The following is a 24,757-nucleotide window of genomic DNA, read 5'->3' on the forward strand; positions in this document are numbered from 1 at the left end:
CTCAATGGCTGACTGACCTCAAATAGCTCCATGCTTTAGAACTAATGTTGGGTGTTTTCATATCACATCAAAGCCAACAAGTAGGTAGTATACTAAGGATGTCAGATATGCTTAGACAACTTAGTGATTATGTCAAGTGGAAGCATAAGGGGAACATAAAACGTTCCTCTGAGCTCCCAAACAAGATAAAGGCCAGAGAAAATCTCAGAGAAAAAAAAATCACCTCTCAATTTGTGATTAATAGAGACCATTCAAGAACACAGCACAAAAAACATTATGACAATAAAAGCCAATGCCAAGTGCTGAACTGACACACATGTTTAAAGGTAAAGGTAATTAAATACACCTACCCTGATCACTGAGTTTCCATCGATTGACTGTTCAGTGAACCACATGGCTACATCAATGAGTCGAGAGGCACGAAGATTATTATATTCCTCTGGGCTAGGCTTAGATAGGCCTTCACGGTATCTGAAAAGCCAACAAAAAATAATAGATATCTTCTTTCATCCTATTTCAGAGCTCAGTTAACTCACAGATAGCAACCAAGTAAGGCAAGCTCCCAGGCACTTTCCACTCCCTCAAGCATGCAATCCTTCCTTATTGCAATTGCATTCCTTTTCATGGCATTTACTTGTATTTACCTCTGCTCTTCACAGCTTAAAGGTGGTCTCTTTCTTTAATACATATCTCCTATAATTAACTTAAACACTTAGGTATACATCTCTAAATGAGTATCTCTGAGGCAATTCTGCCAAAGTACTAAACATTTGACTGAAAATCAGTCATTATTTGAATATATATATATATATATATATATATATATATATATATATATATATATATATATATATATATATATATATATATATATATATATATATACACACACAGTAAGTCCTTGTTATATGGTACATATGCGTTCCTAAAAAACCTTACCGCAAATCGAAATTACTGTATACCGAACCCCTTATAACATATAATACTAGGGATGTGTTCCAGCACGTTGAAAGTCACCCCTACAGACATGAAAATACATGAAAATAGTCATATAAAAAATGTAAAGTACTGCATAAAAGAAATAAACAGAAAATGTTTTTATTTACCTTTCTCTCGCCACATATTCTATCAGATGATGTCCCTCCTGAGGCTAAGGGACAGTAGGAATTTCAGCCCTTAAGGGGCTATCACACTGGCCTATGATATGCGGAACGAGGAACATCTGCTCCAGATAGCTGGAACTTGCCCGGGATTAGCGGAGCAAAGTTGGGATGGCTTCATATCCATTCCGGTTCTCCGTATGCTATCCCAATGAAAAATATAAACATAATATATATAATAAAAACCTAATATTTAAACTAAAGAGAACGTGCCTAATTCTTCCATATTGGAATACTAATATTATTTCATCAATTTAGAAAGATAAAAAATTATATATATCATGTCAATAGTTTGGGCTCATGGCAACCATCCTTGACTCTAAAGTTGCCATCACGCACGTCTGTGTGTCTCGGTTCTCCTCTAGTTTCTTTTACTTACTTTTCTTCAATAAGAGAAAGTGCAAATGCAATTCCAGAACGAAGCACAGGTTGAGGTATAAGCAGCATGGCTTTATTCTGGTTTGTTTTGATTAGGCTTGGTCTTGGTTGCTAGGCTGTTTGCCTAGCATAGCAAGAACGTGGGCAGCTTGTGTGTGATAATGTTCCTGGTTTCGCACCAAGAACCATGGCTTGTGTTCCGCGTATCATAGGCCAGTGTGATACCCCCTTTACTCATTATATCCACAAAAAACATGCCATAAGGCTTTCACTTGTGTTCAGTGGGAAACGCGGAAAGAGACAGATTGTTGTGGTGGCCATGCAGCGTGGTGGCACTACGGTACGGTGTAAACAAAACACAGGCGGATACTGTATCTGTGAATTTTTCTTACTGTAAATAGAATTGAGGGTAGTAATCACAAAACACCATAACTGCGAATTTACTGGATAACGAAGTACCATATAAGGAGGACTTACTGTATATATATATATATATATATATATATATATATATATATATATATATATATATATATATATATATATATATATATATATATATATATATATATATATATATATATATATATATATATATATATATATATATATATATATATATATATATATATATATATATATATATATATATATATATATATATATATATATATATATATATATATATATATATATATATATATATATATATATATATATATATATATATATATATATATATATATATATATATATATAATTATTTTTTCTTTTTCTCTTCAAATTTTCTTTTTTTTTCTCCCAATCTGAATAGGTAAGTAAATTTAGTTCTGGATATCTCTCTTCAATTGTTATGATGTTCATATATATAGTCTCCTTATCTCATCTATTTACATATTCTACATTTCAGCATCTTACAATGGAGTCAATACTATAGCACATTTGTATAACATTCTGTATTCATTCTAACCAATTTACATCTAAAAACTGCACATGAATATATATAACTAACTTGAATTTATTCAGCATCTTCTGGAGTGGTTCAAATCCTTGCAAATCCCAGTCTTCCACAAGTGGTACATCTGTGTCTGAAAAACAAATTCTCATTAAGTAATCATTCAGTTTTAACAATAATATTATTAAGAGTGAAATATACTTGCACATTATATCTTTCTTTAATTACACATTTTATGATGAAGAAAGTTTGAGTACTTACATTTTTCAGCATTAAAAGATCCCATAGGCTGCTGCAAGTTATTGACTAATGTACAGAGTCCAGGCCAAATTTGTTGCTTCTTCTTCATGGCTTCTGATCTAAGCATGCCTTGTTCACATCGAACCCATTCAAACAACAAGTGAACTGAAAATATAATTGAATATAGCTCCTTACTTTCCTCTTTGAAAGATGAATACCTCTGTTGTCACCTCAATAAACTTTTTCTACAATGAGTTGTAGTGAAACTACAGTCATACATAATATAAATAAACAGATACATAAAATAGAAAAATTTATTTACCAGCTGGAAGTGCAGGGTATGTCATGAGTTGGTCAGGATCACGGATGGTATGGACGGGCAAGAGCAAGGCAGCCAGCACTCCCACAGTCAGCTCCTCCACAACTTTCAGACATTCATCATTTCTAATTAAAAGATTAAATATTATTATGTCATAATTTATGCTGTCCACTGCTAAACATACACTAAACAAATTCAAGAACCTAACAAAATTCAAATCAACCAAGAAAGCCAGTTTTTCTTTTCTTGTTGACTGTTACCTATTAAAAAGAATATTTCAAAGTTAACAATGCAAAACGACTTGCATATTCACGTAATAGAAACAATGATTTATCACTGTTCTGACTTGAATCATCTTGCAATTAATTATCATCATCACTTCTTATCAGTGGAAACTGTCAGTATATCAGCAGTTACTTGAGGTTAAGGACACCCTCAACAGTCTTATACATACATACATACATACATACATATATATATATATATATATATATATATATATATATATATATATATATATATATATATATATATATACTAAAAGGCGGTAGCGACCATGTGTGTGACAACGAGCGTCGACAAAAGTTGACATTCTTAAGAAAGTTAACGGAAAAGTGGTAGTGTGACGCCGCCTTTACTGTTGTGTGTACATCCCATCACCCCTTTGTACTGCTTATGGACCATTTTTTGTTCCAGATTTAATGTGCTTTCATTCATCGTTTTCTTACCCATTTGGGTTATGTACATATTTTTTTCTCAATCTATAAAGGGTTGGGAAAGGAAATTCCGTGTATCCGCCAGGGCCTTGGCTGCTATAATCCAGATATGCGGGCAATTACTATATATATATATATATATATATATATATATATATATATATATATATATATATATATATATATATATACAGGCAACCCCCGTTTACCGAAGGTTCACACAACAAAATTTTTGGTTTCATTTTACTACCATCTGCTCGTTTAACGAACACCAAACTCGCTTTAACGAAGTTTTATCCAGGTATTTTTTTCCAAGTTTGAAAGCCCCGCCGTATCATGCAAGCCAACTGGCTTTTGAATGCACCAGGAGCTGCCGATACTAAGGCCTGCCTCAGGAGGAATCCTGGAACACTGTAGCATCAAGATTAAGATCAAGATCAAGCCTCTTGTGGACAACATGCACACCACTCACCAGATCACTCACTCCCCCTATTCAAAACATAACAGCGTCACTAGCAGCTCGTCTTGCCTCGCTCTACATGCCACCAAAACGCCCTGCAATGTGGCCTAGCGTTCCTAAGAAGACCAGGAAGTCTCTTACTCTCGAAGTGAAGCTGAATATTATTCACAGACACGAGAGGTGACAAAACTATAGCATTGCTTGCCACCATCTTGACTCCATCTACTGTCTGAACTATTTTCAAGTCAGCAGACTCTATTAAGAAGGCTGGTAAGATCGTATCTTCCTTGCAAGCTAAAAGAACCACCTGAACTCGTGACTCTACAATGGATAAAGTGGAAAGCCAATTGTGGAAATGTGGTACATAAGTTTTATATGCAGTACAATGATGAGCCCATTGTTTACATTCCAAAGGTTGCTGGTTAGTGTCTTTCCCGTTTCACTCTCCCTCCCTTCATAAATTTAAGATCATCAACAATATAAAGTTACGTACATACAAACATTAGTGTACATTATAATGACTTAGATTAAACTGCCTAAATGTTTAACTTCATAATTTTTACTTTCATTAAACCTTTCACTGTACTATGATGCACTCTCGTTTTGTTTACTCTCAATGGAAGTTCAAGTCAGGGGTTAAACTTGTTATAATCGGTTCGCTTAACGAGTTTCGCTTAACGAAGTGGTTTTTAGGAACGTAACCCCTTCGTCAAGCGGGGTTGCCTGTATATGTATATATATATATATATATATATATATATATATATATATATATATATATATATATATATATATATAGATAGATAGATAGATAGATAGATAGATAGATAGATAGGTAGATATATATTAGAGATGTACCGATGCATCGGTATCGGTATCGGAGGTATCGGCCCATTTTTTGGGTATCGGTATCGGCTTATTTCATGCCGATACTTCCGATACCTAAAAGGAATTTACTACTTAGTGATATATTCGATATAAGATATTGATGATACCAAATTAATATAATACAGTGTATTAAGTTTCCATGGTGATTACCGTATGTCATAGAATACTGTTTTCTGTGATAACAAGCCACAACCTCTAAATTGGATGTGTATGAAACGCGTATAGGCTGAACTCCAGCATCCTGTCACACGATTTGTCATGAGTCACCACCGCATTCTCACTGTCTCTCAGTCAGACGCTGCTCCTCCACCCACACAAAGTTCACACAGGTGAAAAGCTTATGTTTTTTAACTATAATCTAAGAATGTCAAACTTCAGATATTGAGAATCCAACAAACTGATTTGGTATATATATATATATATATATATATATATATATATATATATATATATATATATATATATATATATATATATATATATATATTTAGTTAGGCATTTTGCATTATTGTAAATAACAGCATATTCTTATTTGATTTATAATTAACAGTGCTAGTGCTAGCCTTTTCCAAGATATCATACTGGAATAGGTGGAAGCTCAAATTATATATGTATATTAATTTTAATGCAAGTTTAATTTTGAGTTACTTGTGTTAACCTAAGGATGTAAAAATTCCATAACTAAGAAAGTAACGATTCTGTTTTGTAATCATGTGCATTGTGTATAATTTGTTGCATATTAATTATTTAAGATCATAGCAATACACTAGAAATTTAGAATAAACTAAACTTTTTTTCTATTTAATTGAAAAGATTAGGTTTGAAAGCTCATTTTTCTGAATTGGTCTAACTAATGTCTAATGAATTGATATCAAAGGATGTCAGATTTAACTAAAGAGAAACATACACAACAAAATGAGTTTCTTTTGCTAATATTTTGTGTCTGTTTTACAAGTTTAATAATCTTAAAAATATTTTTTATCGCCAAAATATCGTCAATAAAATTAATAATGAAAATGCACAAGGCCAAATGGTCGCTAAAAGAGTAAGAAGTAAGAATTTAAAATAACTGACAAGAATCAGAAGACTGAGAAGATATTCATTCCAATTACTGAGTAATTTACCTTTGCAAATGGCTTCGAAAAGTTTCTAGAATTGCTCCTATTTCACAAATGTTCTCAGAAGGACTTACAGCATCCCCCAAAACAAAGTCTCCCATCTGATAACGCTCGCCGTCCACCAACTCATCCTGGTGTCCAGTGCAGTAATCACTATAAGTAGTAGTATCGGTATCGGTGGTACCGGTTTCGGCCCAAATAGGTGGTATCAGTATCGGTATCGGAATCGGCCAAAATTTTGGTATCGGTACATCTGTAATATATATATATATATATATATATATATATATATATATATATATATATATATATATATATATATATATATAGTCTAGCGGAACTACTGCTAAATGTGAATTTCGCCAAGTACGAATTCTTTATACCCTATAAATTGCCAAAAAAATGCCTCAATCAGTCTTTGGTCATTGCCAAAGTCCCTCTTTTGATCCCTAAAATACCATCTTTCAAGCTTAAATAAAATCTTTTGTCTTCACATATAAGAACACATGTACAAAACAGACCAATAAACAATAAATAAAGCTAATAAGACATGATATAAAGGCTGTAACTCCCGTTTTTCCATCCGTTTCCCTCGCCCACTTTCATCCTTGCCACCACCACCATTGTCCTTACCCCCACTAGTACCACCTGTTACGCTAGTAGAGGCCCTGTTGGCCGTAAATCGCCAGAATTCGTTCCCACGCTAGCAGAACAGAGAATAGCACAAACAAAATGGCTGAAGGGGACTCTCACAATGCGTTCTGATAGATTTAGAGAGAGGTCTGACGTCACCGGGGAGCCGTGTGGTTCGCCGTGTGGCCGCCAAGTTTGAATTCAAATCGCCAAGCATGCACTCGGTGGTCTGTGGCTACCCTACCGCCAAAAGTGAATTTCACTAAGCTGAGATTCACCAAGTGGGGGGGCTTACTGTACGGAGGTAGTGGCATAGTGGATAAGGTTGTGAGCGTGGGATTGGGCAAACGTCCACGTGTAGGTTAGAACCCCACCACGTACAGCCTTAAACACTTTGTCATTTGTCGAGTGGTTTAAAGTTACCTACATGTCACCATGATACCCAGTTTCTAGGTGGTTACACCCAAGATAAGCTTCGGGGGTGATATGGGCCCTAATATGGGTACCACTATAAATAAAATTGCCTGCGCCACTTATGGGTGAAAGCTGAACAGCGCTTCCCATACACTCTTCAAGTGAGCCTACAGGTGCTATAGGCTTAATGGAGAGAGAGAGAGAGAAAAAAAAAAAAAAAAAAAAAACTTCACTAAGAGATAACACACACATATATGCATGCTTAACACTTCTCTAAGAGCTATGTATACATATGTACTAAACCCTGTGTTGGTTAAGGGGACCGTCCGGTGAGGTTTTTGAAAAGTAAAAAATAAAGAGGTACGTGGGTAATTTTTTTTTTTTTTTTTCGCTGATAGATGTTTATTACACGATGTTAGTTTAGTAGTTACAAGCGAATTGACCCATAAATAACTGCACGAAAAATAAAAAATCATTTTTTTGAAAAAAAAAAAAAAATCCTATAAACTTTGTCACTAGAGGACATATTTCAATTTTGCCAGTACAGATATGAATTATGTTGTATACCAAAACTTTTTACCTCATAGAATTTTGATTTTTTTTATTTTGATGGCCATTATGAATTTTTAATTAAAAAAAAAAATTTATATAAAATTATATTTCGGCACAAAAAAAAAAAAAAATTCCAAATTCTATGAGGCAAAAATGTAGCAGCTTCATTGAGCTTCAAAATGATACCTCAAAATTGAAAATCCAATGAGAAATGTGGGAGAAGATTCGATTTCAATGATATTTGGGTTAGATATTTGGTGCTCATACACCACCATGTGCATCATATATCCTTTTTAGGCATGTTTAGAATATTCTGTATGACTCATATGGCACCTGGCCGCCCCTACAATGATTGTAGTTATTAGTCACTAGAAGGCAAGGGTGTCTCCTATCCATGCATGGTCATTACAACTTGTAATTTCCACTTGCACCGTTTGTTTAGATATTGTAAGGCAAAAAAGGCAGGTAAAATAGGCTGGATTGTGGCTTGCAAGGTGTGAAATTATTGGGCGAGATACTCAATAGATCCTCCTCCCATCGCAGTCACATGGACACTGAAATGGAAGGGGAGAGGGTGTGTTCCTGTGTACGCCATAGTACTGAGTTGCCAGCGCCCACCTTTCTTTACCAAAGAAACCACTTTCCATAGCTTTTTCCGTGCTTATTATCATCATTTATGGTACAGAGAGTTGGGTGGAGGGAAGCACTGGGCTGCGGTGGGTGTGGCAGGGGCCCTTTAGTTTAAATACCTCAAGTATTTTAGCATATTTCCCCAAAATACTCCATCACTATGTTGCCATATGTTTGGGGATGCTCTGGTGGTGTTTTGGGGATTTTCAATTTTTTTTCAGATTTTTCGATACCATGGCCATCGGACGGTCCCCTTAAACAAAAAAATTACTATAATATGGATAAATATTCAGTGCTCACCTAATTCATTATAAAAGAAAAAAAAATATACTTACCCCTTAGTATTCTCTAGTTTCTCCTCATCCCTCTTCACACCAGCTTCTTCACCAGTCTTAACTTTAATCTTTCCCGAAAAGTAACACAGGGCAAAAAGATTTACCACAACCATCTGGAAAAGATTGAATTAGTTATATTCTTTAGAATAAAAATTTAACATAATTTTGCAAATCACACAACTGCTCATTTGTTATCATTTGATCAGGTAAATATGACTTTATTTTCATAATCATATTAGACTTGCTATTATGATAATATTCAGAAATTAAGATTTTTGTATGAGATTACTTATTTTACAATTAAATACTAAAAGGCTGCCATATATAGACAGCCATGAATTAAATATAATGAGGAATATTATAATTTGATAGAAAAATGACAGAGCAGATAAGATGGATTTGTAATATACTACTGAGCAACAAAACTTGAGGAAGGAGTGTCACACAAGAATACTTAAAATTAAATATGTAGGACCTCAAAAATCTATCATGGATGTGCTATGGATGTGCAAGCAGTGTCTCTTTATCTATATACTGTACCAGGATGAGAATGTATGTAAATGGAAATGAACAAGCCAAGACACAAAAACTTGTTTCCCTGTAAGAATAAAAACACACACAAAGGAAATGTTCTTAAGTCTCCTCATTCTGTTCCTTTCAAAAAGTGGTTTTAAAACATACAGAGAATACAGTGACAGGCTTTTTCAAATCCAGCCTAGCCAGAGTCTGTGGTCAGGCCATCCACCTAATCACAGTACTACATGTTTGTTAGAAATACTAAAGTACAGTATATACCAAACCAATAGCACACAGAAGTAGATTTGTGTAAACCAAAAAAAAAAAAAAAAAAAAAAAAAAATAAATAAATAAATAAATAAATGGAAATACCAAAAAAAATACAGAGAATAACAATTAAGATGATACTAAAGTAGATGACTTGATAATATAAACATAAACTGTATAAATGCAATCAAAATCAGTACATATATAACAAAATCAATCAATGACTAATCATTAAAAAATTCACTACTAGAGTAAAACTTCATGCAGTCAGGTAAGGAATACTCACAACCTTACTTCCTTAATGTCATAATACAAAATACAGTGGTACCTCGACATACGAATTTAATTCGTTCCATGACGATCATTGTACATAAAAAAATTGTATATCTAATAAATTTTTTCCATAGAAATTAATGGAAATAGAATTAATTCGTTTTTGTGATATGAATTTACCCCCCCAAAAAATTAACATGCTTTAAATACCAACCAATTATAAATTTAATATAAGATAAATACAATGTTTATTGTATGCATGATATAAATGAACTATATTGCCCAAATAACAACTTAACCCACAAAACTCGGGACACATCGATAGACGTTCATCATGCAAGACTCAGGGCACATCGATAGATGTTTAGGCTTTTACGGCTATATTTTGGTTATTTTCTTCCCGTTTTCTTTGCTTGTGAGCTGGCAACACTCATCAGGAGTAAACATATGCTCTACATCACTGTGTCACCAACGATGGATGGTGGGAGCGACAGTGATTTCACTGTGTCTGATTCCGCCACCTCTCCCACATACCTTACTTCTATCCCTTAGGTCTCTCGCCATGTTACAGGAAGACAACTTTTGAATGAGAGTGGTATCAGAACAGGAGAGAGAGAGAGAGAGAGAGAGAGAGAGAGAGAGAGAGAGAGAGAGAGAGAGAGAGAGAGAGAGAGAGAGAGAGAGAGAGAGAGAGAGAGAGGGGGGGGGTGATACAAGGGACCCATTTTCTATTGCTGTAGCCAAGGCCGCTGAATCCGATCAGACGCAAGGCCACGTAAACCGATGATACCACCTCATTCAACCTGTGATATTTCGGTAACCATGACATCTAGGTAACCATGACATCTAGAGACTTCAGTTTTTTTGCATTGCAAAGAGGAAGAGTTGCTTGTGGGCAGAACACCATTTGTGCTCACTCGTTTATTGAATTTCTAAGTGTAATCAGTATGTGAATACAGGCTATTTTGTGTGTCTCTCGCCAAACTTTTACTTTTGGGACCCATTAGTTCATAAAACTTAACAAAAACTACTTACTGCCAAGGAGCACAGACACACACAGGCAACCCCCACTTAATGAAGGTTCATATAACAAAATTTTGTTACAACAAATGTTTCCTTTTACTACCATCTGCTCGTATAACAAACACCAACCTCGCTTTAACGAAATTTTATCCAGGTAATTTTTTCCAAGTTTGAAAGCCCCGCTGTATCACAAAAGCCGACAGGCTTTTGAATAAACCAGCACCTCTCGTGAACAAAACACGCACCATTCACTCCCCTACCCTTCCCCACTCTCAGCTCAAAGCAATAACAGTGTTCCCTTGCTCAACATGCCACCAAAATGCCCTGCAATGTTGCCTAGGAAGTCTCTTACTCTCGAAGTGAAGCTGGATATCATTCACAGACACGAGGCCAGAAAACTAATAGAATTGCTCACCACCATCTTGACTCCATCTACTGTCTCTACTATTTTGAAGTCAGCAGACTCTATTAAGAAGGCTGGTGAGACCGTATCTTCCTTGCAAGCTAAAAGAACCACCCGAACTCATGACTCTGCAATGAATAAAATGGAAAGCCTTGTGGAAATGCGGTACATAAGTTTTGTATGCGGTACAATGATGCGTCCTTTGTTTACATTCCACAGGTCACCAGCTAGCATCTTTCCCGCTCCACTCTCCCTCCCTTCATTAATTTAAGATCATCAACATTATAAAGTTACTTACATACATACATTAGTGTACATTATAATGACTTAGTCTTAAATTAAAGTGCTTAAATGTTTAACTTCATAATTTTTACTTTCATTAAACCTTTCACTGTACTATGATGCACTCTCGCTTTGTTTACTCTCAATGGAAGTTCAAGTCAGGGGTTAAACTTGTTATAATTGGTTCGCTTAACGAAAATTTGCTTAATGAACGTTTTTTTAGGAACGTAACCCGTTCATTAAGCTGGGTTTGCCTGTACATGCACAAAAGATGAACAACAATTCACAACGCGGGCTGAATGTTTGGGTGGACACAGATAGCTGAGGGATCCCTGCGCCACCTACCGATGGCTATTCGTATCTTAAAAATATCTTCGTATTTCAAGGCATATATTATATGAAATTTTTCGTCATATATCAAAAAAATCGTATGTTGGGTTAATCATATCTCGAGGTATTACTGTACCTAATCCTATTTCTTTAGATTTCAATAATAATTTGCTATCATGAAATGCCAAGTATATAAAAAAAAGAAAGTATCTACACACCTGAATCAAACTGGTCCTAGTAAATGCATTGGTAGCTACCAAAGTGGACAGGGCTGAAGAGAGGGTTGGAAGTGCTTCTTGAGCATGTACAACATCTGCATGTAAATAAAGCCGTGCATGGCACTGTAAAAACAGGTTTGTGTATTCCTCTCCTGTGACTCGTGATGATGCACTCACATCATTGTTGCGGCTGAAATGAAATTAAATATGAAACATAACTGTTTTGTTTCAAATTACAATAATCTACAGAGTCATATCTACATTTAAACATTAACACACTTCATATGCACTATTGATAAAAACATCAGGAAAAGGGAAAATGTGAATAAGAATGATATTACAGGGATATGAAGTGTGAAAACATGATCATTCAAGATTAAGAAATCAAGAAAAGACTTAAGTATAAAAATATGCAACAACTAAAGGATTGAGGAGAGGTAAGTGAGTGGGCAAAAATTAGGAGTGGTTATTTCTAACTCAAGAAAACTAGGAGGGTAAGAAAATAAAATAATAAAGATTCAAGTGCTGAGTGATGAAAAGGATGTTTGAGGAAAATGTGTAAGATACTTCGTTATAGCCACTCTTTTTGCTTGCTTTCTTGAAAGATAAAATCTGATGAACATATTTAGAGAGAAAAGAGAACAGCGGAAGTTAACACGTTAAAATACAAATACCGCACTTAATACTGAAACAATGCTTATGATAAAATGAGTAGTGTATTAGGCTTTACAATACAGAAGTAGCAGTCTTTTCTGATAAAAATTAATAACAAAAATAAAGCAAAACATATCAACCTGATAATTCAATAGCCTTAAAAAGCCTAAACACACACAAAGCCTGTACATGCATAACCTTCCAATCCAAAAAAGTGTATTATGTAAGAGGCTAGCTTCCCCATTATACATCAAAGAGCAGCATTACTTAAATTGACAAAAGATCAAAATTTAAGAATATTAGTAAATCACAATACTCTTATAAGCTCAGATACATAACAGTGTACCTAGTCAAGGGTTTTAAGCACCCATGACTCAGTTTTAGGCTGAGCATACTATTTACTATTCTACCAGCCAAAAACAGTAGGTAAGCATTCCTAAAATGATGCAATTTATACTTACCAAGAAGCCAAAAGCTTTGAAAGTGTTTGTGTTAAATTAGCAGGAGCACCTGGGAAAGGACAAGGCACACACATGGCTCGAACATAAAGTGCCACAGCCGCTAGACGGTTTCCTCGCCCAGCCTCGAGGAGTGCAAGTTGATTATATGGGTGGCCACTGGTTGGTGCAACCATAACTGCATGTCTGAAATATAAACAAAACACTGTCCTGAGTACAGGTCATCCTTATCAATATTTTCTCTCTTAAGTCACAAAAATTTCACAAATATTATTTCAAATCAAGTTTAAAAACAAACTGTGATAAATTTACAAACTAGAATCAAAGTAAAGTACCTGTAATATGTCTCTGCTTGCTTGGCTTGATGGCGATACCTTGCTAAATCTCCCAGATGCACCAAACAGTACTGGCAGATATACAAGGCATTCTTCTGACTGCTTGCTTTGGATTTTGTTTGTGTAGACACATTTAGGTCTACTACACCATATATGCTGTCCTTCCTGCATAAAAACATTAACTCTTAAGTATCTAGAAAGTCATATTTGAGAAAGCAGTAATTTTTTATTGTTTATAAAGAGCAAAAGTACTAACCTCCGAAAAGGCAAATCAAGGCCATACTCTGAGCATATTTGATTGAAGAGCTGGAGATAGAATCCACTAGCTGAATTGAGAAACCATCCTAACAAATCCCGAGCTTCATTTGAACCTCCCTGCCAGAGAAAAGAAGTTATACATTACACCACTGTATTTATACATCTATATATATATATATATATATATATATATATATATATATATATATATATATATATATATATATATATATATATATATATATATATATATATATATATACACACACACAGTAAGGTCTCGGTTTACGTCAGAGTTACGTTCCTGAAACATGACGTAAGTCGATTTTGTACATAACTTTCGAGTTTCCATTACATTTCAAAGCATATTATCGAGTTTTCAACCAATCATTGTTTATGGTCATTCAGGTAAGTTAAAGGTTATATTGTTATATTATTTACAAGTATGTAGGAATATGAAACACAAGCTTGTTTTTGTTGTTGATTAGGGCCACGAACGCGAAGGACTGCAGGTTGCAGAGATGGGTGGACGCCGGAGGCCGCCAGAAGGGTGGGCAGGTTGAATGTTGTGACGCCCAGGGTGGACAGCTGGGAGCGTAGTGCAGTGCGGTGGGAGTAGAAGTGTGGGCAGCGGGGCAGAAAATGCAATAGGAAAGGGCAATAGGGATCAGCAGACAGGCGCAGACGGTGCAAGTCAGCTGCGAGTGTCGTGTGTCCTTTTCTTAGCATTACTGCTGTCACTAAGAAGTTTTCTCTTTGGTGCCATTGAGCAAGATACTAAGAACTTGAGTCAGTAAACGCAGAAGTAGGATAACACTCTTGCCAGGGTCAACGGTGTGGTGGAAGTGAGGCAGGGTGTTATTGTATTAAAGCGTGAGGCGGGTGGTGTGGCAGGCAACCACTAACAATAACAATAAATCCCGCACTTTACGATTTATAAATTTTCAATTTTTTTAATCTTAAATTGCCTTATAGTGGACTGACATAACTACGAGTTTGACGTAACTTGAGACCGACGTAACCCGGGACTTTACTGTATATATATATATATATATATATATATATATATATATATATATATATACAGGTAACTCTCGATCTGTCAATAGATGCGTTCCAAGAGGCATTGCGTATATCAAAATTCACGTAAAACAAACATGTAATTCTCATAAGAAATAATAGGGGGGATGCGGGATGTGGTCCAAAAAGATTTGTACACAATACTCTATTTATTTGGACAAATTAACATGTTTTTATTATCTACCATTCTAAATACTAGAAGTGTATTCAAAGTAAAGGGAAAAGCAAGAAATAATAAGAGAAAGCAAAAATAATAAGAGAAAATAACAAAACAAAGAATACGTAAACACAACACTCACTGCATGACTACCTTCACCACTCACACCATAGTCAGTCACCATCATCCTCTGAGCTTTTCCACTTTATCAAAAATTCACTTATCAAAAATAACTCCACAGTATAAAAGTAAACACTAGTAAAAATATAAACACAGGATGCCAATGTCTTCACCCCTAACAAGCCGTCGCTGTCCACCTCCAAGTCAAGGACGTCATCATCCACCTGTGCTTCCTCTGCTTCCACCGCTTCTACAGGATCGTCCACATCCTCTTCTGGTACTACATCTTCCACTGGTGTTTTTTTGAAAAACTGCCGCATGGTGGTCTGGCGTTTTTTCTTGGAAAATTCTTTTTGCATCACTGTGTAGCAGAAGAGTGCGTCCATGGCAAAAGAGCTTCACCTATCAGCCAGCTGCGGAACTCTCTGGCGAGCAGTTTGAAATTGGGTCTGGCGCTGTTTGAAAATGCGGTTGGGCCAAATTGCGTATAAGCAAACCAATCGCACAAATTAAATGAATTATAATATTTTTTCGGTCGTGTAATAAAAAAACGCGTAAATTAAACAAGCGTAAATCAAGAGTTACCTGCATATATATATATATATATATACACACACACACACACACACACACACACACAGTGGAAACTCAATACTCAAACATCTTAATAGCTGAGCTTTTCAATACTCAAATACAAAAATTTGATTTAATACTTGAAAAAATACCTGATAGTTGAACATCCACACACGTGGTAGTAAACAAAGGTTCCCTGGCCTCTCCCTCCCCCCACCACCAGTTGTGCTGCTGTGGTCTTCAGAATAACATTCTTGTGTGTTCTGTCTGTAGTTCTTCACTTATAAATTAACACCAAAGGCTTATTAGTGGTGAAAGTATTTGGTAATCGAACGGCTGCAAACACAGTTGCAAACAAAACTCTAACCTCTCCCTCTCTGCTGCCACCATTGTCCTGTTCTGATACTGTATTACTGGTAAAAATTTGCTGGTATTCTGGTATATTGGATACTGGTGCGCATCCCAAGTCCTGCCGCAGTCTTGAAAAACACCACATTCTCTTGCGTAATGTCAATAGTTTTTCATCTATAAACTTACAATGAACCCAAAGAGGCTTTTTAGTGCTGAAAATAAGGAATCTAGTGAAAATGCAAGTGTTATTAAGCCACATCCCTCCACTAGTGGGTTCACAGGAATCACAAAAGATGTTTTCATGGATGGTGACTTGTCCTCTGACGACCTCCCTCCTCCTCACCTTCTCCCCTCCTCTTCTACGTTATCCATCACCAGCCTTCACTTACAGTATGTACAAATCAAAATTATATAAAAAAAAAAAAAAATACTTTGAAAATGTTATAAACCAGGTTTTATTAAGATTAGAATGGACTAACTATCAGGCAACCCCCGCTTAACAACGGGGTTACGTTCCTAAAAAACACTTCGTTGAGCGAATTTTCGTTAAGCAAACCAATTACAACAAGTTTAACCCCTGACTTTAGCTTCCATTGAGAGTAAACAGCGAGAGTGCATCATAGTACAGTAAAAGGTTTAATGAAAGTAAAAATTATGAAGTTAAACATTTAAGCAGTTTAATTTAAGACTAAGTCATTAAACATCTAAGCAGTTTACTTTAAGACTAAGTTATTATAATGTACACTAATGTATGTATGTAAGTAACTTTATAATGTTGATGATCTTAAATTCATAAAGGGAGGGAGAATGGAGCAGGAAATACGCTAGCTGGCAACCTGTGGAATGTAAACAAAGAGCGCATCATTGTACCACATACAAAACTTATGTACCACATTTCCACAGGCTTTCCATTTTATTCATTGCAGAGTCACGAGTTCGGGTGGTTCTTTAGCTTGCAAGGAAGATATGATCTCACCAGTTTTCTTAATAAAGTCTTATGACTTGAAAATGGTAGACAGTAGATGGAGGCAAGCCATGGTGGGAAGCAATGCTATTAGTTTTCTTGTCTCTCTCGTGTCTGTGAATGATATCCAGCTTCACTTCAAGAGTAAGAGACTTTCTGGTCTTCTTAGCAACGCTAGGCAACACTGCAGGGCGTTTTGGTGGCATGTAGAGTGAGGGAAGATGAGCTGCTCCTGACGCTGTTATTGTTTTGAACTAGGGGGAGTGAGTGGTGGGCATTTTGTAAACGAGAGGCGCTGGTGTGTGTGTGTGTGTGTGTGTGTGTGTGTGTGTGTGTGTGTGTGTGTGTGTGTGTGTGTGTGTGTATATATATATATATATATATATATATATATATATATATATATATATATATATATATATATATATATATATATATATATATATATATATATATATATATATATATATATATATATATATATATATATATATATATATATATATATATATATATATATATATATATATATATATATATATATATATATATATATATACATAACCCTCAGCTCTTGCGCCCAACTGGGGCGAAATAGCGCTATGGAAAAGCGATAGCCAAATTGATCTTGGTGGGAAGGCGGTTTTGGCCAATGAGCGCTCAGATATCCCATGACGTCATGGCTGGGCGCGCGATAGCAGGTATCTGAGGTCACGATAATGAAATGAAATTTTAGCAGCTTTTCATGGGTGCGTGATAGCAATAAAACGTGATAGCGGAAGTCGCGATAGCCGAGGGTTGACTGTGTGTGTGTGTATATATATATATATATATATATATATATATATATATATATATATATATATATATATATATACATATATATATATATTATATATACAGTAAACCCACGCTATAACAAACTAATTGGTGGGAAAGGCCTATCATTATAACCGAAAGTTCATTGTATCCAAGGGTCAGTAATCCATCTTTAATAACGACCTAAATTCGCTATATCAGATAAGTCGTTCAGTTATGCGTCAGGCCAGTCAATGCTGCCAAGCCCAGGAGTGTTTTCTTTACCTTTCCGAATTCCACACATCCACAAGAATAAACTGTAATTACTGGATGAATCCTGGGTGTAGACTGATGCAGCAAGCCGAGTGGGGCTATGGGGCCACCAGGCTGTGTGACGCTAACCGCTCCTCACGCACCGAACCGAGTTCGCTACTTACCGAACCAAATTCGCTATAGCAGAGGATTGTTCGGCCAGAATAATACAGTCCTTATATCTGAAAATCGTTATACAGAGGTTCGATATAGCGAAGGTTTCCTGTGTGTATATATATATATATATATATATATATATATATATATATATATATATATATACAGTAAGGTCTCGGTTTACGTAAGAGTTACGTTCCTGAAACATGACGTAAGTCGATTTTGTACGTAACTCGAGTTTCCGTACATTTCAAAGCATATTATCGAGTTTTCAACCAATCATTGTTTATGGTCATTCAGGTAAGTTAAAGGTTATATTGTTATATTATTTACAAGTATGTAGGAATATGAAACACAAGCTTGTTTTTGTTGTTGATTAGGGCCACGAACGCGAAGGACTGCAGGTTGCCGAGAAGGGTGGCTCTGAGGCCGCCAGGAGGGTGGGCAGGTCAAATGTTGTGACGCCCAGGGCAGACAGCAGGGAGCGTAGTGCAGTGTGATGGGAGTAGAAGCGTGGGCAGCGGGGCAGGAAATGCAATAGGAAAGGGCAATAGGGATCAGTAGACAGACGCAGACGGTGCAAGTGAGCTGCGAGTGTCGTGTGGCCCAGGCGAAGGCTCCGGAGTTGTTATTGTTGTGATGGGTGCGCGAACCCTCAAGGTCGTCAACCTCCCCGTTGTTATGGTAACGGGCTTCCCATTTTCTTCTTCCCTCCCTCACACACAGCTGCTGCCTCCCTTCTCATGTCTTTTAATTATGTCCTCTTTTTCTTGTAGCGTAATGGTTTTCCTTTTCTTAGCATCACTGCTGTCACTAAGGAGTTTTCTCTTTGGTGCCATTGAGCAAGATACTAAGAACTTGAGTCAGTAAACGCAGAAGTAGGATAACACTCTTGCCAGGGGCGACGGTGTGGTGGAACTGAGGCAGGGTGTTATTATATTGAAGCGTGAGGCGGGCGGTGTGACGGGTAACCCCCAACAATAACAATAAATCCCGCGCTTTACAATTTATAAATTTTCAATTTTTTTAATCTTAAATTGCCTTATAGTGGACTGATGTAACTACGAGTTTGACGTAACTCAAGACCGACATAACCCGGGACTTTACTGTATATATATATATATATATATATATATATATATATATATATATATATATATATATATATATATATATATACAAACAGGCAATACCCGCTTAACAAAGGGGTTATGTTCGTGAAATATCATTCGTTGCATGAATTTTCGTTAAGCGAACTAACTATAACAAGTTTGACCCCTGACTTGAACTTTCATTGAGAGTAAACAAAGCGAGAGTGCATCACAGTACAGTGAAAGGTTTAGTGAAAGTAAAAATTATGAAATTAAACATTTAAGCAGTTTAATTTAATACTAAGTCATTATAATGTATACTAATGTATGTATGTAAGTAATTTCATAATGTTGATGATCTTAAATCTATGAAAGGAGGGAGAGTGGAGCAGGAAAGATGCTAGCCAGCAACCTGTGGAATGTAAACAAAGGGCACATCATTGTACCGCATACAAAACTTAGGTAGTACCACATTTCCACAAGGCTTTCCATTTTATCCATTGCAATCATGAGTTTGGGTGGTTCTTTTAGCTTGCAAGGAAGATACAGTCTTATCAGCCTTCGTAATAGAATCTGCTGACTTGAAAATAGTAGAGACAGTAGATGGAGTCAAGCCATGGTGGCGAGCAATGCTATTAGTTTTCTTGCCTCTCGTGTCTGTGAATAATATCCAGCTTCACTTCGTGAGTAAGAGACTTCCTGGTCTTCTTAGCAATACTAGGCGATATTGCAGGGCTAGTTGCAGGACGTTTTGGTGGCATGTTGAGCAAGGGAAGACAAGCTGCTGCTGACGCTGTTATTGTTTTGAACTAAGAGTGGGGAAGGGTAGGAGAGTGAGTGGTGCATGTTTTGTCCACAAGAGGCGCTGTGTGTTCAAAAGCCTGTCGGCTTGCGTGATGCAGTGGGGTTTTCAAACTTTGAAAAAATCACCTAGATAAAATTATGTTAAAGCAAGTTTGGTGTTCATTATACGAGCAGTGGTAGTAAATGGAAACGTTTGCTGTAGGGAAACCTTGTTGTGTGAACGTTCGTTAATCTGGGGTTGCCTGTATATATACAAATAAGATTCATATACTCCAATGTTTCCTTCTAGCCACAGTGTACTTGGTACAAGACTAGATAATAATAATGAAATATAAATAGCTGTGGTATCTTACCTGTTTATCTTTAGCCTGAGCTTGAAGTTGTGTTATTGTGTTCCTAAAGCCTTGGTTCCACAGGTCTCGTTCCACCCCATGATCCAAAGCAGCCTCAATCCAGTGGACCAAAAGCTGCCCACATACCACCTAGGAGTTACATGTACACAGTTATCAAAAAGCTTTAAAGAATAGAATAAAAAGTATTCCAAAATATTATATGTAACCTGCCTTTCACATTTTAACAATGAAGAATATCTATGAAATAAGCAGTAACAAAAACATGCAAAAACAAAACTAGTAAAAAAAAGGAACATATCAAATATACTACTGCAACAACTACTACTGATGTCTGTCATATCTAAAGTAGCATATATAACATCTAATCCTCCAGGTGCATTGTGGTAGCTTTTACCAAATGCCACCCACCCTCTTGGCACCTTGTTCTATGTCTCTATCAGTAAACTATGTCAAAATACTCAGTAATCTTGAATTTGAACATAACTTATATGTTCTTTCTGAGTAATCCCATCTTGTTGGTAAATATAAAAACAAACACCACACTTGTGAGGAGTTGCCTGAGAAAGCCAGGTTGCGTGAGGGGCAGGTGTCACCTAATTATTCAACACAGACCAGCACTGCATGAGGTCAGGTCATCATGTCTACAGCACTCAGATCTACCACAAAGGATATCATATACACATAAAGTAAATTACCATAGTAAAGAGAAAGTAGGGGGGGACAGAAAAACTGGCTTCCAATTGCCTAAGGCATCTGAGTTCTAGTGAAGAGATGAAGTTTACTACAAGAATGGTAGTATTCCATGTATCTTAATTTACATCAAAGGCAAGAAAGTCATTCATTTCTAAAAAAAATGGTAAAAAAATAACACATGAGTAAATAAAAAAATAAATTAATGGTAAAAAATAAATATCAGTACTAGATCTTGACATTGTAGCTAATCTTAAACTCCAAAAACAATCAGTTTGAATTACAAACCTGCAGTTGATGTTGAACAGCCCAAGCTTCATTATTACCCACTAAAGGGCTGCAACTGCTCAAACGACTCTTTAGACCCTCAGCCTCCCTGCATGAAGAAATCAAGGGAATGTATTTATATGCATTAGGGAAAGGTTACATATGAAGATATCCTCAGTCTCACTATTTATAATCAATTAGTTAAGATTTTCTTACTGGAAACTAGACAAACCTCAAAATCATTAATTAATTTAGTTAACCCCTTCTCAGCGGAGGATATATATATATATATATATATATATATATATATATATATATATATATATATATATATATATATATATATATACACAGCAATACTCCGCTTAACAAACAGAATAGGAGGTGTCAAAGCTGTTCGTAGAGCGAAAATTCGTTAAGCAGATGTAATTTTCCCATAGGAAATAATGGAAATAGGGGGATGCATTCTGGGATGGTCCCTTACATACCACATGGGTTAAAAAAAATTATATATATGTTTCGCAGTGTATTGGGCCACCGGTGTACCACTACTTTTTATGATATCATATGAGTCATTGGAAGTTAAAGAGCTACGTACAAATTCTCTCACTGATAGCTCCACTGTAATTTGTGCAGGAGCGGATCAAAGTTCGCCGCGGTGAGGCAGAATCTAACGTATTGCACTAACGTGGGTAACGTGTTAAGTGGCGAAAACACGTTGTTAAGCGGAGCAGAAATACAGGTCAACCTCTTCGTACTGCGGAGCGGGAGAGAGTGAGACAAAGGCAGCCAATACCAGCACCAGGAGCTGGATCCAAGATTCTTTAACAACATCAGTGCAACCTCCTGCCGTGAAATGGCATCCATGAACCCTTGGAGGGACGGTGACGAGGTTGCTATCAGGTTGCTCTGAAGTTACTGGGAACACCACCTCTCGAGGTGGTGTTACTGTCTTATATATGCATTTATGTTCACAAAACAATATTTCATTAGCTTTTTACAAACCTTGCCCCCAAGAAAGGATTGTTTTCTAATGCATAAAGTGAAATCTTACATTGAATACCAAAAAATAAAGCAGAGATGAGATCGGCCACAGATGAGGCGGAGACTCACCGCGATTCGGCTGCTTCGTCTTCTTGTTGTGACCCTTTTAGCTTGTGTGTTACTTTCACCACGATAACAAATTTATGTTTCCACTCCTCTAATGCCTGCTATAATGGATATCATATCTTAGTATTCATATACGCTTATGCCATGAGGATAACCTCGACTCCATGGAAATGAGTGATAGCAAATTACTAATGAAATACCATGGTATTTCATTAGAAATGTTGTTTTGTGAACATAAATACATATATAAGACAGTAACACCACCTCCAGAGGTGGTGTTCCCAGCAATCTCAGAGCAACCTTGTTACTGTCCCTCCAAGCGTTTATGGATGCCATTTCACGGCAGGAGGTTGCTCTGACGTTAAAGTTTCTTGGATCCAGGTCCTGGCAGATAATGAGCACTTTTAGGCAGGCTACCAACCTCCACCTGCCAACAGCAACAAATCTTTGTGGATGCTATTTTATGAAGGTTGGTATGTGAGCAGGAGGTTGCTATGGAGGTTGTCTGTACCAACATAGACAACCACCAGCTTTTTGGATCTGGCCCCAGGAGTGCTAGAGACAGAGGCAGGGAGCCAGCCAATCACAGTGAAGCTGCCGCGTTCGGTCCCTCACCCGGCAAATTCAAACCTAGAAAATTCGCTAAAACGGATGTGGTTGCACGTTATGCAGACTTTTTGGTCTAACTTTATATAGTATGTTAAACCAGAAATTCGTTAGACGAACGTTCATTAATCGGAGTATTACTGTGTGTGTGTGTGTGTGTGTGTGTGTGTATATATATATATATATATATATATATATATATATATATATATATATATATATATATATATATATATATATATATATATATATATATATATATATACACAGTAAGATCTCGGTTTACCTCAGTGTTACGTTCCTGAAACATGACGTAAGTTGATTTTATACGTAACTTGAGTTCCCATACATTTCAAAGCATATTATCGAGTTTTCAACCAATCATTGTTTATGGTCATTCAGGTAAGTTAAAGGTTATATTGTTATATTATTTACAACATGTAGGAATATGAAACACAAGCTTGTTTTTGTTGTTGATTAGGGCCGCGAACGCGAAGGACTGAAGGTTGCCGAGAGGGGTGGACGCCTGAGGCCGCCAGGAGGGTGGGCAGGTCGAATGTTGTGACGCCCAGGGCAGACAGCTGTGAGCGTAGTGCAGTGCGGTGGGAGTAGAAGCATGGGCAGCGGAGCAGGAAATGCAATAGGGATCAGCAGACAGGCACAGACGGTGCAAGTGAGCTGCGAGTGTCATGTGGCCCAGGCAAAGGCTCCGGGGTTGTTATTGTTGTGATGGATGCGCAAGCCCTCAAGGTCGTCAACCTCCCCGTTGTCATGGTAACGGGCTTCCCATTTTCTTCTTCACTCCCTCACACACAGCTGCTGCCTCCCTTCTCATGTCTTTTAATTATGTCCTCTTTTTCTTGTAGCGTAATGGTTTTCCTTTTCTTAGCATCACTGCTGTCACTAAGGAGCTTTCTCTTTGGTGCCATTGAGCAAGATACTAAGAACTTGAGTCAGTAAACACAGAAGTAGGATTACACTTGCCAGGGGCGACGGTGTGGTGGAACTGAGGCAGGTTGTTATTGTATTCAAGCTTGAGGCGGGCGGCCAACAATAACAATAAATCCTGTGCTTTACGATTTATAAATTTTCAATTTTTTTAATCTTAAATTGCCTTATAGTGAACTGACGTAACTACGAGTTTGACGTAACTCGAGACCAACGTAACCCGGGACTTTACTGTATATATATATATATATATATATATATATATATATATATATATATATATATATATATATATATATATATATATACACAGGCAAACCACGCTTAATGAATGGATTACGTTCCTAAAAAAACGTTCGTTAAGCAAATTTTCGTTAAGCAAACCAATTATAACAAGTTTAATCCCTGACTTGAACTTCCATTGAGAGTAAACAAGGCGAGAGTGCATCATAGTACAGTAAAAGGTTTAATGAAAGTAAAAATTATGAAGTTAAACATTTAGGCAGTTTAACTTGAGTCATTCTAATGTACACTAATGTATGTATGTGTCTAACTTTAAAATGTTGATGATCTTAAATTAATGATGGGAGGGAGAGTGGAG

General features: G+C 36.4%; 1 protein-coding gene across 3 annotated transcripts in view; it reads right to left on the minus strand.

Annotated features, from left to right (window-relative positions):
* The window catches only part of LOC123518570 (protein SMG7-like), a 47,375-nt gene that overhangs the window by 15,176 nt on the left and 7,442 nt on the right, over positions 1-24,757 (minus strand). For all 3 annotated transcript variants that reach the window (XM_045279437.1, XM_045279436.1, XM_045279438.1), the window contains exons 3-13: positions 21,514-21,601; positions 20,536-20,664; positions 13,814-13,932; positions 13,558-13,722; positions 13,226-13,408; positions 12,111-12,300; positions 8,799-8,911; positions 3,056-3,177; positions 2,755-2,898; positions 2,551-2,626; positions 351-471 (exon numbers count right to left, since the gene is read on the minus strand). In XM_045279437.1, the coding sequence (XP_045135372.1) occupies positions 351-471; positions 2,551-2,626; positions 2,755-2,898; positions 3,056-3,177; positions 8,799-8,911; positions 12,111-12,300; positions 13,226-13,408; positions 13,558-13,722; positions 13,814-13,932; positions 20,536-20,664; positions 21,514-21,601 (1,450 nt within the window). The remainder of the gene's footprint in view (positions 1-350; positions 472-2,550; positions 2,627-2,754; positions 2,899-3,055; positions 3,178-8,798; positions 8,912-12,110; positions 12,301-13,225; positions 13,409-13,557; positions 13,723-13,813; positions 13,933-20,535; positions 20,665-21,513; positions 21,602-24,757) is intronic.

This window comes from Portunus trituberculatus, chromosome 44 (assembly GCF_017591435.1).
Source record: "Portunus trituberculatus isolate SZX2019 chromosome 44, ASM1759143v1, whole genome shotgun sequence".
Classification (NCBI taxonomy): domain Eukaryota; kingdom Metazoa; phylum Arthropoda; class Malacostraca; order Decapoda; family Portunidae; genus Portunus; species Portunus trituberculatus.